The sequence below is a fragment of the Dipteris shenzhenensis genome, chromosome 28 (genome assembly GCF_047967505.1).
Source record: "Dipteris shenzhenensis isolate YYH24624 ecotype China chromosome 28, Dip_SZ_1.0, whole genome shotgun sequence".
Taxonomy (NCBI): Eukaryota; Viridiplantae; Streptophyta; class Polypodiopsida; order Gleicheniales; family Dipteridaceae; genus Dipteris; species Dipteris shenzhenensis.
Window position 1 is genome coordinate 22100263 of NC_141623.1, and position 20512 is coordinate 22120774.

General features: G+C 45.3%; 1 protein-coding gene across 2 annotated transcripts in view; it reads left to right on the plus strand.

The window, feature by feature from the left end:
- The window catches only part of LOC147883325 (kinesin-like protein KIN-12G), a 40401-nt gene that overhangs the window by 14650 nt on the left and 5239 nt on the right, over positions 1-20512 (plus strand). For both annotated transcript variants that reach the window (XM_087399740.1, XM_087399741.1), the window contains exon 17: positions 7730-7799. In XM_087399740.1, the coding sequence (XP_087255866.1) occupies positions 7730-7799 (70 nt within the window). The remainder of the gene's footprint in view (positions 1-7729; positions 7800-20512) is intronic.

Genomic DNA, 20512 nt, shown 5'->3' on the forward strand with positions numbered 1-20512 from the left:
GTTCATTGTCTATTGATGAGTCTGCACACCTATTGAATGCACATAAGTAAAGAAGTTTGTGATTCCACACCCACACCGCACTGTGTGAGCTCCTGGGCATTATTTCCGCTGCGTGTACCCTCTGTTGGGTATTTTCTAACAGCGTTGGCAGTGATTTGTATTTGTTATCCGTTGTGTTTTGCTAGGAACTTCCCTACATCTGACAAGAGTCAATGTAACCCCCATTGGTCATGTCCTAAATCTGGTGAACAAAGCATGGTCCGTGCACCAGAACTTTGTCGAGTCTGTCGTGTCCCTGGCTCTAGATCTTAGCCTCGTATACTACTCGTGATCTATTGGTCCGTATGATCTTGTTGGAAAATCTTCGTGATCGTGCTTTGGGTAGAGTCTGGTTGTGCGCCTTGACCTTGCCTCTGTATCTTTGAGCAAGTGCTCTCTGTGTCTGAAATTCTCATGGATGAAGGCAATGAGGCATCTTTGATTTGGGTAAGAGAGAAAGCTAGAGAGGGATCCAAAACCATCTCTGAATAGACAATGATAGAGCTATCTCGGGTCTCATAATACATAAGGCATTTGAAAATGAAATGCTTTTGTGACTTGATCTTCTGGCAATCACATAGTGTGTGGTGCATCTGCAGCACGTTGCAATATGCCTTTGGTGCCTATACACTCTCAGTACAAAGTTGGTGCATTGAGACATGGAACTGTCCGATCAATATCCTCAACAACCTTGGGAGGTGGATCTAGGTAGGTGGATCATACTGAGAGCTTCACCGGAAGCTCGTTGGGTGCCAAAACAGGTTCTGAATGTGTGTAGTGGTAGGAGGTCGTCTCGAAGAGTCGAATGACCTGGTTCACCTCGGGATATGTGAGCTAGATTGAAGGAGCCTCAGTGTTATATTGGGAAGGGGGTAATCTATCCATGTGAAGTCCCAAAATCTCAAACCATTTGTACATACCAACATCGCTGATCACCCTTAGCTGGTAGGGTCATGGAAGAAGATAAGGCCAGCTATAGTAGTCTATGTTGTCTTGAGGTGCAAGAGCCATGTTGTCTAACTCGATAAAGGTATGTGATGACAAGCCTCAATGGGTTGGAGCAAAGGGCGTGCTAGGACCCTTGTTGAGTACTATGTTGATCTAAAGAGCTCAATAGCTCGAGCAAAAATCAAGTACAAATCACATACTAATGGAAGTGGGTTGAGATCTGGGACTCAGAAACCAAAACTTGGCACTGTGGTGGCTCGTTTGTGAGCTATGAAAATATATCGGATTTGTGTCATTTGTGTCAGTCAGGCAGTCTCCCGCTGTGGTGGTGGGATGAGGGCATGGTCTCCTCGATCTGTGAACCTGCTAGGCTATGTTCAGACTGACCCCTCATCTCGAACGATCTCCCTATGAAAGATGTGATCTGTCGAACCTCAATTAAGTGTGCTCTAGTTGCTCTCCATGTCATGAGTGGTCTCTGCGTCTCTCTCGCGGTCATCCAAACCGCTTGCATGTCAGCTAGCTCCTCCTCCTCCACCCAGCTGTGTCTTGGAGCTAACTCAAATGCATAAAAATCTATGACATGTCGTTGTGTCCAATCAACCTTTGTATCTTGTGGTCTGATCACCTCTTGCTGCTCTCTAATCTATCGTAGTAGAATCTACCTATGTCGGCACATCTCAAGTAGATAGAGCCCAATGCAGACTTGATCATGGAAGTGGATCAATCGTGAGAGTGTGCCAAAGCCGCTCCCATCTTGGTAGAGGTAGAGGTATTGTGCCCTGATCTCATAGTAGGTTGAGTAGGCCCAATGAAAAATGCTCCCAATGTGCATAGCATACAGATCCGTTGCTCTTTGGATTTTCCTGTTGCTCTCCCTGTCTCAATCCTCAGTTGATGGGATGAAACCCCTATCTATCGAATGGCAATACTCAATGCATGCGAGACTCCTCTGTCCTCGAGATACTGGGTGTGATGATGAATCCCTCCTCCGATACTCTCAGGAAGTGGTCACAATAGAACTGGGTCTTGGTGGGGAGCTCTTGATTCCCCCCCTCCCCCTTTCCTCCCAAAGTCCAAGATGTATGGAGTTGGAGGAGATCAAATCGTATGATACGGTTAATCTCATCTCGTGGGATTGATTCAAGAGGTGGGTCCGTGTTGTATTGAAAGGGGGGAAGCATTTCCATCTGAATACCGTGCTTGGCAACCATGTGGATATACGTGCATACCATGTGTTCGCTCCGTTCTCGTCTAGATGACTCCACGGCTAGCTTCGGTAGTCTCCATCGAGGTAAGTCCCAAACTCTATGGATGAACGTCACTGTTTGAAAGATGGCTTTAAGATGTAGTGGTGTCATGGCAAACTCTGGTTGTACTTTCTCATGTGGAGTTGAGAGCTTACTCCGAATCATCCTGGACCCCATTGTCACCTGTAGCGTCATCAATAGATCACACCCCAGAAGGATGTTGCATACATGGCACTTGGCCGCACTAGTGTATTGAAAAGCCAACCCTTCGTCAGCAGATTTTGGAAGTGTGCTTGGAAGCACTGTCTCTCTAGTCAAGCCAAAGCACTATGCCCCCGTGTGCGTTGTGCTTGGCCTGCATGGGTCATTGTGAAAATGGGGTTTGTAAAGACTGCTCTTAGATATGTGTAGGATTGCACTGTCTCCATTGGCTCGCCTCGATAAGTAAAATTGAGTCGGCGGAGCACTGCGCATGAGGTGTTGAACACCATAACCTTGGTCTTTCCAAGTTGGACTATCATGTCTCTCTCTCTAGGGCCTCCACATGTCTTTGTAGCCTCTCCTCTGAAGATTCTATAAGGACAATGCCATCAGCGTATAGCAATATCTGTATCATGAGGTCGGCTAGTAATGATCCCTCGTTCCCTAAGCGGTCTATGAAGGCTGTGATCTCATCAATGTAAAGTTCGAAGAGAGTCGGTCAGAGTGGACAACTCTGCTTCACCCTGATCGTGCTCTAGACCCAATCCGATAGATCACCTGGGACATGAATTCTACCTTTGACTGACTTATATAGGCTCATCACCCCCAGATCAGTGCCTTATATAGGGCACGGATTTTGCCTCTGACTGATATAGACTCATGACCCCCAGATCAGCGTCTTTGGAATCTGCATCTCCTGTAGTTTCTTGATCATGCGGGATATAGCTCCTTCCAAAGCAAACTGCCCACGTAGTCATCCTTCTCAAATCCAGCAGCTCCCAATAAGAGCAATAGCCAGTGCTCTCCACGTTAGTCTGCTACAGCTCGTCGCTCATCTCCACCTTCACGACTTCTCTCATGCTCGTAGAGCTCATGGAGCTCACGCCTCTTCAAGGTCCTTCAGCTTGCGTAGTAGCGACGCCTTCCCCATGAAACCAAGAAGCGCATGGTGCATACTCTCTGTCGCTCACAGGCCTCTGCGTCGCTCCGAACCTCCAGCCAGCAGAAGCACCTCAAGCAATTACCATAGAGTTTGCTACAAGACTCCAGCCAGAGCCAACTGTGCTAGAAAGTTCGTCAACATGAAGCACCTGAAGCCCATATACTCGAAGTTCCTGCAGTTGAAATCCCACACCCGTCACGTACACAATCACCACCGCAGCTTCCTTGGCTCACAAAGCTTTCTTCGTCACACACACGATGTCTTCATGCACAGGTTTCAGCTTCCTGCTCACGCATGACCTCCCATCAACAACTGCGAGTCTCTCCACGTTCTCTGGTCGTTCCGCCACCAATTCTTCCAGAAGCCCCTACCTACGTAGATTCTTCCAGCGTAAAACCGAATCTGCTCCCAGCCGCCATCTCCACGTAGCTCCAGCTCACAGCCTAGAAGCTCCCCTTCATCCATCACGTAGCCACCTTTGCATGAGCAGGATGCCTTCCAAATTAGTCCAGCCACCTCAGCCTAATCTGCCACCTCATCAGTGACATTTTACCACTCTCAAGACATTTCCCCCAAATCACATTAAATGCACATTTTGGACCTTTAGTCACACAATTCCCACACACATTAGCATGCACATTAAAGCTTGCATGCAACCCCGTACACACACATGAAAAGCCCTTTGACATGGACACCATAACATATCAAATTCCTGTAACATGCAAGTGCACATTGACTCAGGAAAATATAAACAAAACCCTTCATGACTTGACTTTACATGACTCCAAAAACATTTCACTTGACCACACACTAGACACCCTTGCTTTGGAAGTCCACATTGCATTTCATCATTTCCCATGAAGTCCTTGCAAAACATACTTTATTATCTCAAAAAACTATACATCAGTCCATCATGCTTGTGAAAGAAAAATCCACAAATGCCAACAGCCCACACCTACCCTAGATGTGTACAGCTATGTGCCTATCCACAGCTATATACAGTGCTCAAAAACTTGATACAGATTTTGTCCTTCAATGTGTGCCACACACTTGGGTCAGTGATGGGAACATGTGGCTTCCCCTCTGATAGAGACCCCCACCCACTGCTCTCCCACCCACTGCTCGGATCTCCTCCTCGAAAAAATATGACAATCTCATCCATCTTGTGTGTGAGGAAGGCTCGTCTCTTACTCCATGTTTTTTTTCGAAAGATCTGCTGTGTCTTAGATGACGTCAAATGGAACAAGGCCCACATTTGTGTGAGGTGGGCTCTCACCTCTGTACACTCATTGTGGATCCATGGGTTTTGAGGTACTTCCCATCATGGACCCGTTTGGATCGAGTAGTGGGAAAGGATCTGGTGGCAGCATCCTATACCATTGGTGTTCAAGGGCGGGCGAGGTATATATTGTGTCCAAGTAGGGCCGGAGGCTTCCTAGCTAAGTGGCTCACTTGCACTGGGGCGAGGGGACGGTCAAAATGGATCTGTACACATGCAGTTGCGGGGCGGGCTCTCCCTATGATTGGCTAGCATGGTAGCAGAGATATGGAAGGCTAGGTATGAGTGGCTAGCTTCAAGTGGGGGGGAGAGAGAGAGAGAGTCTATTAACGTCCACAGGAGTCCAACATGTCTATGAGACAACAAAAACCCATCTAGTACATTTACTTAGGGAGGGCAAGTGGGAGCTCCCAAGGAGTCCAAAAAAGTAAATCCAGTTATTTAGAGTTCCTACATGATAGTATGAAAACATAATTAGCCATACATTAGTGTAAGAGTGAGAGTCTTCGATTTGGATTTAAACTCTTTAATGATTGCTATGCCTTCATGATATCCTGCCCATTTTCCATCTTGCCTAGCAATCTTGACCTTGACTAATTTTGTTGCCTTACCTTCCTCTTATAAGGTGCAGCATAGAAGTTTCGAGATTTAGTGACTTCTCAAAGAAGCCACAGACACATCAACTAATGTCCATCGTGTCCCCGAAATAGACATATTCCTTAGGTTAATTACCATCGTGGCCCTTGAAACACACATAAATTAATTAATACCCCCCTTCTACCAATGGGGGGGGGCCTCTTTATTAGTCCACGTGTTGGTGTATTTAAGTGATTGCACTCAATGTGCGATGGTTTAGGAGACTAGCTCAGAGATGGCTGGTTCATTTTGTCAGTGTTTTCATGGTTGTCTTTTTCGAGCCTCTTCACGTGCTTGGCTAGATATTCGCATATTTTTGGCAAGTATGTCCATCCATCCCTCATGTATTCCTCTTCATGACGTCTCTATCCATATCTTGGTCCCTTCTAACTTAAAGGATTGTCGGAGAAGCTTGACCTGTAGATCTCGTGAGTTAAGTGTAATCCAACCAGGTCACATTATCGCCTCATAATATGAGAGATAGAGAGATAATAACGTCTTCAAGAGGCCTCCCAAGCCTATCAGATAAAGTACAATGAAGGAGTGACTCATACGTTCCTTGTGGGCTAAGGCAAAGGGCTCACTAAGGCCCTTGTTGAGTGCTATGCTAATAATCTAAAAAACTCACACTCAAAACAAGTGCTCAAAAATTACAAATCCAGGTGCCATGGTTGCTCGCTGGTTGGATATGAAGATGTCTCGTATCTGTGTCTATTGACTCGTTTCCCGTTGGCAAGGGATGTGATCTATGCGACCTCTGTATCTTGTGGTGTCACATGTACCCCTGCACTTGTGTGAAATGTGACACACTGGCTACATTGACAAGTGTGTAATAGTTCCCTAATTGGATATTTTGTCGTATGCTGTGACCCCTTTGAGAACCCTTGTCCAGGGACAGTCAGGCACAAGCTACGTAGGTCAGTCTCTCAGCCTTAGATCAATTCAGACAGATCAGTCCTTGTTCACTGGTATCCACTAGAGAATAGTAGGGTAGTGTTTCCATCTTAGGATTAAAGATAAATCTAGGTCCAGCCTAGCATAGGAGCCCTTCTGGGCCCCCTTAGGGTTGGAACAATGAAGGAAATGGATTGGGGAAGGGCTGCCTTTATAGGCTGCCTTGCACCCCTCCCTAGGCCATCTTTTATGGGGCCAAGGGCTGGTGTAATGGGGCCAAGAAACAACCAACCAGCCCCAAACAGAAAATTAGCAAGCAAGGATACCTCCCCTCCTAGGCGATCGTGATCTCATAAATGTAGACTCAAAGAGTGTCATTGAGAGGGGGCATCAGAGAGAGAGAGAGAGAGAGATCCTTGGGAGGCCTTGTGGGCCTATGAGACAAAGTAAACCAAGGAAAATAAGTCAATCAAGTCTCAAAGGGCGTGCTAGGGCCCTTGCTGAGTACTATACTAAGCTAATGAAAAGCTTAAAAAAAAAAAAAAACTCAGAACTCAAGTACAAGCTCAAAGATGAGACTCAGAAGTCAAAGAGTTGAGACTTAAAAGCGGAAACCCGACACCGTTGCGAGGATATTTTGGATCTGCATATGTTAAGCTGTCTCGTGTTGTGGTTTTGGACGTGGTCTCCTTGATCTTTGGATTCGATTGGCTACGTCAAGAGTGATGCCTCGTCTTTGGTGGTCCACTCTAAGGAGGGTTGACATAGTCGAATCTTGATCGTGTGTGCTTTGGCCACTCTCCGTGTTGTGTGTGGTCTCTGTGTCCCTCGCTTGACAGCATGGTGTTGGCGCTCTGTGCTAATCCATGCAACCCTCATATCGGCTATCCCCTGGAGCTAATTCAAACATATAAACGTATGTGACATGCCTCTGTGCTCAGTTTGCCTCAAAGGCTTGTGGTGTTGCCACTTCCTATTGCTGTCTGATTTGCCGCAATAATGTCTCCTTGTGTCATCGCATCTCAATCAGATAGATCCCAATGCAGACTTGGTGGTGGAAGTGGATTAGTCATGAGAGTGGACCAAAGCCATGCCCCTCCTGAAAGAAGTAGTGGTATCGTCCTCGAATCTCATAGTAGGTTGGGCAGATACATAGAAATCGCTCCTCAGTCTCCACCCCAACGTGCATAGCTTGTAGATCTAGTGCTTTCTGGGTATACCTAGAGCTCTCCCTGCCTCAATCCTCAACCAATGGAAGGCGACCCGCATTTGTCCAATGGTAGTTGTTAGTGCATGCGGTACTGGGGTTTGATGCATCCTCCGATACTCTCAAGAAGTGGTCGCGATAGAACTACATCTTGGTGGGGAACTCTTGGTCCCACAATTTCGAGACGTACGGAGCTAGAGGAGATCTGACCATATGATACCATTAATCTCATCTCATGGGATTGACTGAGACTGAGAGAGAGAGAGAGAGAGAGAGAGAGAGAGAGAGAGAGAGAGAGAGAGAGAAACTGATATATGAACTCTAAGGTTCAGATTTCAAGACTTCTTCGATGTTGGAGAGCGTGATTTGATGGTTGAAGAGATATCAATATTGCGGGATCAGGTATCTCTTATATGTTTCAATTTCATTTGGAATTTCATAGTGCAAGTAAAACATAATACTGATTCATTTCAAGCAAGTTGTCAGGATTTCCACTTAATAATAGTTTATTCGTTTCAATTTCAAGCAAGTTGTGATGATTTCCACTTAAAAATAGTTGATTCGTTTCAAGATCCTAAATTATTTTAAAGTTTTCTTATTCAAGTAAAACACAATCGATTAGAAACAACAACAATCTTGCTCTTCATTGCTCGTCTTGGAGTGGCATAATTGTATTTTTTACCTGCTGCTTGTTTGCTGGCCATTAGGGTTCATTCTTTAGAAGGAACAAGCACAAACGTTGTTTTGCCAAAAGAGGTTAGATGGGGCAAATAGAGAGAAGTAAGGGGCTTGAAAGGACCAGAATCCTCTCTAAAAGGTGGCTGGAAGCAAAGGGGGGAAGGGTTAGGCCTTTTGAACCACTACCAAAAGAAAAAAGAAGAAGTGTACAACCAAGTCTAGTGGGCACTGGCTACAAGGGCTGCTCCCAATCACAAGGAATAGCTCGAGAAGGCGCCAAACAGACCCAAGAAAGCTCGTGAAGGGTAGTGAACAGGAGTAGGGTTGAAGAAGCATCTACAAAAGCGCACGTTGAGAATGCGGCCAATGGCAAGCTCCAAACACTTGAGATGACCAAAGGGGGACTGCCAATCACCAAAATGCGAGCCACAACACCCAAGGGTCAAGGAGCAGTCTTGACCTGGTGAAAATCTTCCAAAAGAAAACACAGGCTGAGAAAAGACCTTGTGAGCTCCAAACTAATCGAACAGCAGCTAGAGAATCACTTGACCTTGGAGCTCCAATAATCGACCTTGTGAGCTCCAAACTAATCGAGCAACAGCCAGAGAATCACGCGACCTTGGAGCAGCTACCCACAAACAGGTGTGACTCCTCCAGCAGCTAGATGAGCACTCAAAAACACTTGAGCAGCAGCTGCAAACGTGGAGCTTCAATGCAAGATGATGGTGGGTTCTGAAAGCAAGCAATGTTGTAAAACAACAAAAGAAAAAGAGGCAAATAGAGTGGTTGGAACAAAAGGGGGAAAGAAGCGGTGAAAAGAGAAGCTATGGCCGGGGGAAGGGATACAATGAGCACGGGTGCTGGAGATATCAAGCAACCAAATCACAGAATCATAAAGGAAGGGGCTGCAAATATCGCCATGAATGAAACACTCATGTTAGAGTGAGTCTTTTTGAGCAGCCCGTTGCTTAGGTTGAACATAATTAGATCATCCTTGGAAGACAAATAGTTGTCCGTGTTGGGAGGCACTATGTGCTGTTCCACCATCTCTTCTTCCACTTGCGGCCCCTTTGAAGTTTGAATCAAGATATTTGATGATGGAGCTTGTTGTGGTGGTCAATTCACACCCATGGCTGCTTATATCGAGTGTTGTACTTCGTGGGACCACCTTCAAGGCAAAACTTCTTTGGGTGTAGGCGGCGAACTTCCTTTTGTTGTCATTTTCTATGCTTGTATATAATTTGATCAACCATAGAGGACAAAGATGTGTCAAAGTTTCGAGGCCTCGTGTGTTGTTCTACAGTTTGGTCTTCCACTCAAGGCTAGCTACATGTCCTCGTGGTTCTTTCTCTAAACTCAAGATAAGTGATGGAGGAGCTCGTTGTGGTGGTGAAATGAACAATGGTCACCTATATTGAGTATTGCGCTCCAAGGACAACCTTCAAGGCTGAACTTCCTCTTATGGGTGATGAACTTCCTCGTCTTGTCATTCTCCATGCTGGGAACCACCTCTGATTGCCTCACTTGGAAGGCAAGCGTAATACTTAAAATTTTTGGCTTGGACTGTCTTTAGATAGTATGTCCTTTTGCGAGACATACTTGTGAGTGAGTTTCTGAGTGTGAACTTCGAGATGATGTGATGTGCTAGGAAGTCAAGTTGTAAGATGCCTGCTCCTTGCTACCTGGAGACATTTGGGTGGTCTTTGCTGCCGTCTGTAGATGGCATCCATTTCTTCCTTTGAAGATTAATGCCTCTTGTGTGATTTCTTTTGAATGATCTTGCTTGAAGTTTCTATTTGTAGAGTGAGATTTATTAATGTTTACAAAAGGACAAGAAAGCCTATGGATAAAAAATGAGAGTATGTACACCCCCCATGGAGGAAGTAGATGTGTCTAACGCTCCTCTTAAGGTACAAATGAATCTAGGAAAACAAGAATAAAAATTTCATGTGCTAGGAGTTGCTCCTGCTATATCTTTTGTCATGTGTTAGTCATGAAAGCTTGTGCGCCTTGTAGGCATGGTGGGGGTTCCATTAGGACTCTGCAAGGACAGAGGCAGGGGTAGATTGGAGGAGGGGTCAAAGTTGGGGTGACTATAGGGTCTCCTTGTGGTTTGTGCTCATTTGTGGGGGTTGCAAGGCAATGAAGACAGCTCTAGGACTTTGTGCTGCTGGTTGGCGACAGTAGCTCTGCTTGTCAATGTATGTGTGCGTTGATGTTGTGCTCTGCGTAGGAGAATGAGGGCCAGGGTTGGGGCTCTGATACCAATGTAAGCAAAGAGGCAAGGACACATTGGAGGAGGGGGGGAGAAGGAGTGAGGAGTGAGGAAAGGGAGGCAGAGGGAGAGGAAGAGAGAGAGAAGGATGAGGAGAAGAGGGAGATAGAGAGAGATTGGGAGGGAGAGTGTAGGCATCACGTAGGAGGAAGGAGGAGGGATTAGATAGGATCAGATGTCACATCAAAAGTGTACAAGGAGTGGTGGATGGGGCCTTGGATGGGGCCTTATGTAGTCCCTCCACATTTCCCACCTAAAAGGCCTCTAAAGGGCCTCAAAAATAGCCCTTAACCCCTTCATTACAGGCATCCCTTCCATAGAATTTTGCCATTAAAATTTTACATCCTGGCTGTCCAAAAAGGGGCAGCAACAGCAACCACTAATCAGCCTGGTAGTCCTAGACAATGCTTTTTGGCTGCCATGGATTCTCATCCTTAGGGAGTCCTTGCCACTTGATAAGATACTCTATGTAGACTTTGTTTCAGAGCAGATGGTCTCTGAAACCCATGACGTGCTTCGGGACATAGGATGTGACCCTCCTCATCCATAGGTGGTAGCTCAGGGAGAACTTGGACATGCTGTCCTACATGCGGCTTCAGCATGGACAGATAGAAAACATTTTGAATCGTGTAGGTACTGTGTAGCTCCAGCTATACTCAATGTCAAAATCGTAGGACTTATTGCAGCCAACTACGTCTTCTGCTCCATGGGTGAATTGTGCGTACTTGAGTGTCCTATGATCCGTCTTAACCTTAATCTTGCCATTGCCATTTCTTGAAATCATGTAGGATAGCCAACATTTCTTGATCATAAGCATCATAGTTCAATTCCTTGGCCTCACATTTCTTGCTCTCGAAATCTATAACTCCATGCACTTATCTCAGAACAGCCCCTAGGCCCTTGCCGCTTGCATTTGTCTCTAGAATGAAGGGTCGTGAGAAGTCAGGGCATACAAGGGTAGGTGCGTTACTCAAGGCATCTTTGAGGTCCTCAAAACTGAGTTGTGCTTCTTTTGACCACTTGAAGGCATCCTTTTCAATAAGTCAGTGAGAGGGGCTACCCTCTTGGCAAAATGTTCAATAAATCTCCATTGTGGCAACTCCCTTATGCATTGGACCTTGGTCGGATCCACCCGAATTTCATCCCTACTCACAATATGACGAAGATACTCAACCTCTTTTGCCATGAAAGTGCACTTGCTGGCTTTAGCATATAAAGCTAATGCAACCTCAAAATTTCCATCACCTGCTTGACATGTCTGATGTGTTCTTGCTTATCCTCGCGGTAAGTGAGGATGCCATAAAAAAATACCCGCACGCATTTGTAAAGAAGAGGCTGCAAAACCTGAGTCATGATTACAGCGAGGATGCCATAAAAAAATACCCGCACACATTTGTAAAGAAGAGGCTGCAAAACGTGAGTCATGAGTGCTTGGAAAGTAGCTGGTGCATTGGTCAATCCAAAAGGCATCACTTTGAACTGATATAAACCTCTCTTTGTATGAAAGGATGTCTTGTGCTCATCTCCTTCTTTCATTCTGATTTGATTGTGGCTTGACCTCAAATAAGTTTTAGTGAAAAATTGAGCACCCTTGAGTTCATCCAATAGGTCATCTATCGTGGGGATCAGAAACCTATTCTTGATAGTGGCCTTATTCAAGTCCTTGTAGTCAATGCACATGCGGTATGAACCATCTTTCTTCTTTACCAAGAGTACTGGGGATGCGAAAGGAGAAGTGCTATGAGAGATAAAATTCTTCTCAAGCAATTCTCACATCTGTGTGGCCATTCTACCTTAGAGAGACGGCACAGGGCCTTATTAATTGGCTTACTGCAAGGCTCCAGGACTATGGCATGATGAACATCTCTCCTCAGGGGCAACTGTGACGGCATATCAGCAAACACATCTGCAAATTTTGAGAGGATTCTCTGCATATCACAATCCTCAACACTGGGAACTCTACCCTCTTGAGATACTAATAGATGGTACACTCCCTCTCGATCTCTCTGGCCAGAGGCCTTGTTGAAATGACTTGCAATTTAGGGGTTACAATATCATGCAATGTTACAGAGCTACCCCTATGGACAAAGCTGAGGGATAAAGCGTTTAAGTCCATGTTGATTTTGCCCAATGATTCAAACTAATCATAGCCCAGGAAACAGTTCTGCCATCAATCATCCCTTTCAATCTGATAGTTTCAGCAATTTTCACGCCCATCGAAGCATGAAGAGATATGCATAGGAGATATGCATACCCATCGAAGCATGAAGAGATATGCATAGAGTGTTGTTTGGGCATTCCAATGAATTTCCTCTCTGTCCACAGGAGTATTACCACAAGCATCCTTAGGTGCATGAAAAGGCACAGCAATGAGTAGGCCTATGACCTCGCATGCCACGAGTGGGCTGAATGTCAATTTGATTACATAACATGAATGTCATGATCAGTAGCACCTTCCCGATCAAAAGGAAAATCAGTTCCCTTCGTAGCTCCAGTGTTAGAAGCCTCATTTATATTATGTGTTCTCGCTGTCTCATCATGAGAGACATCCGAGGAATTTGTGGCGTCAACCAAATCCTCATAATCAGAGAATTCAATGATCATACTTGGCTTGGCTGAACCAGTGCTTGATCATGTAGTAGGCTTGGCTCTTGGTTTGGCATTTGATGGCCTGTATGGCTCGGCATAAGGTATCTTACTCCCTGAAATAGTAGGAAACTGCGGAAAGGGTGCTGCAGGCTTCTTCTCAGCCTCATAAGCAGTACCATGCATGCAGCCCGTTACATTCTTATAATTGGTGGAATATTTTGGTTCAAATACTTCTGCAAGCTGGGCTTCCCTCTCGATAGTCTCAGGGCTATGTGCCTTCACATCTGCAGCTAGGGAAGGACTCAATCCATTGATGAAACGCAACAGTTTCCATTGCAAGTACTCTTGGACTGTACCAGTTTGCGACAACGCGTAGAACTCAGCCAAGTACTGATCCAAGATGAGTGGGGATACGAAGGTATTGACCATCAATTCTTTAAACCCCTCCATGTGGTTGGCATTTGAGGTGAATCCCTCGTATTCTGGCACCACGTGTGAGCATAGTCTTGCAAATGCATACTTGCAAAGATGATGCACTCCTCATCAGTCTTAGGGTAGAAGCGGAAATAGTCTTCCAACTTCGTGAGTGTTAAGAAAAAGGCATCTCATCATGTACATTGTCAGACAAAGCTCGGTAAGAGTATGAGCACGCGTTTTTTGGACCCTTGCTTGTACCCCAATATGGGATTATCTTGATTTTGGTGATCCCTTTTCTATGCCGCAGAGCACTTCCTTGACTGATGGCATGCCACCTTTTGGCTCATAGTTTTCTACTTCTACATAGATCGAGTATGCCCACATCTGGGTTGCATGGTAGCTAGGAACGAGGTTAGTCCTTTCTCAGGCTTTTACTATGCAATCATTTCAGAGGGATGCCTTTGGGAGGCAGACTTAGCTAGGGGTGCATGCTTCTATGGCTCTGACAGTGAACACTTTTAGCCACATGCAGCTTGTGCATCAGCTGATTGGGGTTACTATGAAGCACAATACTGGAAATGGGTAGCAATTCACCACGGATGATATGCTCTTTGTGTGGGCCCGAAAACTCATCATGGCTATTTGATTGATCTCCATGGTGGGGTGCGGGATGCTTACCCTTATGTTGCATAGCAATGGTAGATGTGATCGGTTGATCAATCTGCTGTCCCATTTGGGCAAGAACGATATCTTGCATAGCCATGGCCGTGGTAAGCTGCTGGTTGAACTGCTATCCAATATGGTGGAAAGCACCTTGGAGCATAGAAGCAAGGGCATCCCGCTGTGCCTCTGTAGCCTGTTCTTCTCGAGATGCAAGATATAGAGGCTTAGTAGGGAGTTCTGTATTGCCAGTGGATGTACTCACTATGGAAGGCAATTGGTCATGCTAAGCATGTCATGCAATGCATCATGAGGGGCACGCTTGGGTGCCATGGTGAACTGTCATGGGAGAGTAGAATCTTGAATGCTTCATGTAAGGAAATCCCAATCTAACAAGCACGTCTGACTCAAAAAGCGAGTACAAATACATGCAAGGAAATTAAGTGGACTCAGAGAAATAGACAGCAAAACGTTGCTGTAATGAGCAATTGATATAGTGTGTAGAACCACGAAAAAGGCCGATGGAGAAGCTCAGAAGGAAGATCGATGAAGAGGCTTCAAAATGGAGTCGAAATGACTCCAAACGGGGTTTTGAAAGGCCCGTAAAAGAGGTTGAAACCTAGGACAACTAGTACAACATTGACCTAAGTCCCTTAGGATTGTTAGGACATTGACTTAGGCTAACCTAACCCAATTGCTTAACCCTAGTTAGCACTAGCCTAACCTAGCCAAACTAACTATACATAAACCTAGCCCCAAACTAACTATACATAAACCTAAACCACTAACTAAATCGAACCTAGCTAAGTAGATCTACTAAGCTAACCTAACTGACTCACCTAAACTTACCCTAGTAAAAAATAACCTAAGACCTAGACTATTGATTAGCTTTCTCCTTTATGCTAGCCTTTGTCATGGTTGAGTCTGCCCTTCACCTGCGGTGTGTCGACAGAAACTCAGTACGAAGACACTGTATAAATGGATGCTCAAGTATGTGTGGGCGTGTGGATTTGTGGTGTGAGAGCATATGCTTATACTATGGTCTATATCCAATGTTGGGCGCTGATGACATCTGTGGGGATTTCATAGTAGCTAGTCCCTACTAGGCGTGATGGAGTTTATGGTTTTCAACCTTATGAGTGACTACATGAGATTATAATTGCACGATATTGTGTTTTTAAAGGATGAGTTTGGGCATGTTCTTGGACTCATCTAGGTACAAGACTTTGACTATTGCAACAATCGACAGAGGATGTACGGTGGCGGCGCGGACACAGTGACTGAGGAAACATCGTTAGATGAGGCCAATGGGTTTGTTTGCCTAGCATTCGAAGGCTTCATATTAACAAGTAATTCGTGGCTGAGCACGCTTCACAGGTAATTCGTTCGTGGCTTCATATTCACAGGTAGTTTGTGGCAAAGCGGGCTTCACATGTAATTTGTGGCTGAACGACGCAAATTAAAGGTCTATTGACGAGCGGCTGATGGCAGGACTGATATGGAAAAATTGATGGCGTGACTATAGGGTCTCCCTGTGGTTTGTGCCCATTTTGAGGGGGGTGGTTGTTTGAACCTTGCCAGGCGCTGAAGACTGCTCTAGGACTTTGCGCTGCTGGTTGGTTGGCAACAGTAGCTCTACTTGTCAACCTAGGCGTGCGTTGGTGTTGTGCTTTGCGTAAAAGAATGAAGGCCAGGGTTGGAGCTCTGATACCAATGTAAGCAAAGAGCAGGGGCACATTGGAGGAGGGGGAGAAAGGGAAATGAGTGAGGATTGATGGCAGCTGATGACTGGGAAGAGCTTGATTTGTCCGCAAGGGCAGCTATCATGCTCACTATTTCTGACACTCTTGTGTTCAATGTTCAGGCTGAAAAGACCTCTTATGGTCTATGGCAAAGGCTAGAAGAATTGTATGCCCAAAAGAGCTCAGCCAGTAAGGTTTATTGGTTATAGAAACTGGTTGATCTTCGCATGAAGGAAGGTACAGCTATGACCTCACACTTGAGTGAGTTCAATGCCATCTTTACACAGCTGATTGCACAGGGATTGAATCTTGATGAGGAGTTCAAGGCTACTTTCTTGCTGTGTACCCTCCCTGAGAGTTGGGACACTTTCAAGACCACCCTGTCAAATTCGAATGTCACTCTTATTTATGCTGATGTAGAGAGCTCTCTCCTTATGGAGGAGATGAGCAGGAAGAATAATGCGAGCAGCAAGTCTTCAAATGCCTTGCAGGTACAGGATAGAGGCAGAACTCAGCAGAAGGGGAGATCTGCTAGTAAGTCCAAATCCCGAAGTCAGTCCCGTGGTAAAAAGGATATTGAATGCTTTTATTGTGGCAAGAAGGGACATGTGAAGTCTAAGTGCTTCAAGTTCATACGGGATCAGAAAGCCAAGAAGGCTGAAACTAAGGATGCAGGAAATGCAAGCAAAGGCAAAGGCAAGGCCAAGGCAGATGACTTGGATGCAGTGAATGTTGCAGCAGAGGACAGTGACAGTGACATACATGATGTTTTATGCTCTTCTGCTGTAATAGCACATGCCTTGGTTATTGATGGTCATGACATGCACACCTGGCTCTTGGATTCAGGTGCCTCTTTTCATGTTACTCCTCATAGGGAGTGGTTTACTTCCTACACAGGTACTCATGGAGTTGTTCATCTTGGGAACAACTATGCATGTCAGATTGCAGGGATTGGCAGTATACAGATAGTATTTCCTGATGGACGCATATTCATGCTTGATGGTGTCCGCCATGTGCCGCAAATCAAGAAAAATCTGATTAGCACTGGCTTATTGGATGACAGTGGTTACGACACCACATTTGGGGATTCTAAATGGGTGATTACTGATGGCCAGGCTGTAGTGGCTGAGGGTTTTAAGAGTGATACCTTGTACCCTCTTCATGTTTCCAGTGTGGGTAATCATGTTGTTGCCATAACCGAGCTGCCAAAGGTTTCATTGTGGCATAGCCGGTTGGGACACATGTCTGTTAAAGGAATGCAAGAAGTGTCACGTTTGGGTTATCTGCCGTCTCTTTCTTTTTCAGATTTGCCTACTTGTGATCATTGCATATTTGGCAAGCATTCTGTGACTCCTCATAAGAGGAGAACTCCCCAGAATAGAGCACCACTTGATCTAGTGCACATTGATTTGTGTGAGATGCCAAAGTTATCACTAGGGGGTGCAAAATATTTTATTACTTTCATTGATGATGCCACACGCAAAGTGTGGGTCTATTTCTTGAAGCATAAGGGCGATGCCTTAGATGCTTTCAAGAAGTTTGTCGCTCAGGTTGAGAATCGGACAGGTCGCAGGCTGAAATGCCTCAGATCTGATAATGGGGGTGAGTATGTGTCACATGCTTTTGTGCAGTTTTGCGAAGCTAAGGGCATCAAACAGGAACTCACAGCCCCTCATAATGCATCTCAAAATGGTGCAAGTGAGCGGATGAATCGAACTATTCAGGAGAAGGTTCGATGTATGTTGTCTTATGCTGAATTACCCCATGGCTTTTAGGCAGAAGCCGTGCAAACAGCATTTCACATTATTAACAGGTCGCCAAACAAGGCTTTGGAGTTGAAAGTGCCAGAGGAGGTGTGGTCTGGCAAGCCACCTTCATACAAGCACTTACGTGTATTTGGCTGCGAGTGCTTTGCTCATGTACGCAAAGAACTGCGCACCAAATTGGATCCAAAGTCTATCAGATGCATCTTTATGGGTTATGGTGACGAAGGTGAAATGGGGTACAGGTTATGGGATCCCGTCAAACGGAAGATTATACACAGCAATGATGTCATCTTTAAAGAGGATAGTGTACACAAGGAACCCGTGCAACCTGTGGAATACAGGAGGGTTATTTATGATGATGTTGGACAGCAAAGAATGCCCATTTATATGCAGCAGCAGGCTGCTGCAGATAACCCTGTTCAAGAGGGTATACAGGCTGAAAATCAGCCAGATAATTTTGCCAATGATGCACCACTGGATATACCAGCAGATGGGGCTGCAGAACAGCCAGATATGGTGGTACAGCCACCCGTCATTCATGATGAACAGGCTGGACAGCAGCCTAATCCGGAACATTTTGTTAGGAGGAGCTCCCGTGTACAACGGCCTCCTGCCAGGTTTGTTCCAGGAGCCAATAATGTGGCTGATTTTATCATGCTAACAGATTGTGGTGAGCCTTCCAGCTTCAAGGAAGCTATGGGAAGAACAGAGAAAAAGAAGTGGGAGAAAGCCATGCAGTCAGAAATGGACTCCCTACTTCAAAATGATACATGGGACTTGGTGCAGCTACCTGCAGGCAGAAAGGTTTTGCCATGCAAGTGGGTTTACAAAGTCAAAGTGGATTCAAATGCTTTACCGAGGTATAAGGCCAGATTGGTTGCCAAGGGATTTAAGCAGGAGAAGGGCATTGACTTTGATGAGATCTTTTCCCCTGTAGTCAAGATGACTACTTTGAGAGCAGTGTTAGCTCTTGTTGCTCATGACGACATGGATGTCATTTGGATGTGAAGACAGCCTTTCTTCACGGAGATCTCCATGATGAGATCTATATGAGTCAGCCAGAGGGATATGCTGTTAAAGGGAAAGAGCAGCTTGTGTGTAAGCTCAAGAGGAGCTTGTATGGACTCAAGCAGGCGCCAAGAGAATGGTACAAGAAGTTTGATGCCTTCATGCAGTCCCAAGGGTATCATAGGTGTGAGACCGATCATTGCTTGTATACCAAACGGGCAAAGGATGGCAGTTTGATGCTACTCATTCTATATGTGGATGACATGCTCATTGCCAGTAAATCTCAGCATGAGATTAATGCTTTGAAGAAACAACTGCATAAGTCTTTTGACATGAAAGACTTGGGTGATGCAAATCATATTCTTGGCATGCGGATTTACTCGTGACAGGTCCAAGGGACTTTTGTTTCTGTCACAGAAGGAGTACATTGACAAAGTACTGCAGCGGTTTAAAATGGAGGGGGGGAAGTCTATTAGTACCCCGTTGCCTCCACATTTAAAACTCAGTAGTAAGGACAGCCCCAGATCAGATGATGATAAGGCTGAAATGGCCAAGGTTTCGTATGCATCTGCAGTTGGTTCTTTGATGTATGCCATGGTTGCCACTCGTCCGGATATTGCTTTTGCGGTGGGAGTCATCAGCAGGTATATGGCAAATCCAGGCAAGCGGCACTGGGAAGCAGTGAAAGGTGTCTTGAGGTATCTCAAAGGTACCAAAGACTTGTGCATATGCTATGGTAGGCAAAATGCATTGGTGCATGGTTTTTCAGATTCAGACTATGCAGGGAATGCAGATAACCGAAGTCTACTACCGGTTATATTTTCACATTTGCAGGAGGTGCTATATCATGGGTGTCTCGGCTGCAGAAATGCGTTGCACTGTCAACTACTGAAGCTGAATATGTTGCAGCCACTGAGGCTTGCAAGGAAGCAATATGGCTTACTCGGCTAGTGGGAGATTTGGGCATTACAGGAGATATGCCAGTTTTGCATTGTGATAGTCAGAGTGCTATCATGTTGGCAAAGAATCCGGTCTTTCATCAGAAGACCAAGCACATAGATGTGAAATATCATTTCATCAGGGAGGTACTGGAAGACAAGCGACTTGAGCTTGTGAAAGTGCATACTGATGATAATCCTGCAGATTTGCTCACTAAGAGCTTGCCTACAGAGCGGTTTGCACATTGCCGCCACATCATGGGATTAGGATGAGACCATTCTTATTATATGGTCTTATATACAGTAACTGTATATTGCTGTAATTTTTATTCTTTTCTCCCCTTTAGGCACATTGGCCTTTAGGTGGGAGGTTGTTGGGATAAAGGCACATTGCCATCCCTTTATTAAAGATAGGACTTAATCCTAATAAAACTAAAGAGTTTGTGGTGTGGCTCATCACTTCACACCCGCACATTGGAGTCTTCTCTAACTCTCACTCTCTCCCTCTTGCTCTTCTTACCCCTTCAGCCCCTTCAGTGTTTGAATGATATGAACATTGAATGTCAAGGGTGATATCTTTTGTGATGTATGAGCAAGAAGAATGACATGTCCACCCCCCAGCCTTATGTTCTCAACCAGTGCTAGTTTGACTTGGGTCGAAGCTGTCAATGGCATAACAGCAACGAATAATCCAACCAAGCATAAAAAAGCTGGCCGGCCATCTGTGCTTTGGTTTGCATATACATCACATCACCATCTTAACAATTCTTGAGGTGTTTCTGCATTGCTGTCTTTTCCTTGAAGATTTAACATGTGGCATGGCATATCTTGATGCATTCATGTTGGAGAGAATAGTGAGCCATTTCTTGTGTCTGTTGTAAATGAATCGTGATCTCTTATGGGCCAGCACTGTTAGCCCGCTCTCCTTACACTGTTCTACACTCATCTCTTCAAAATTCCAAGTGTTTCATGACCATCAGATTGTCTTGACACGTCTTGACCGTGTCTGGTCTCAAGTCTCATGCCATCTCTAAATGTGGCT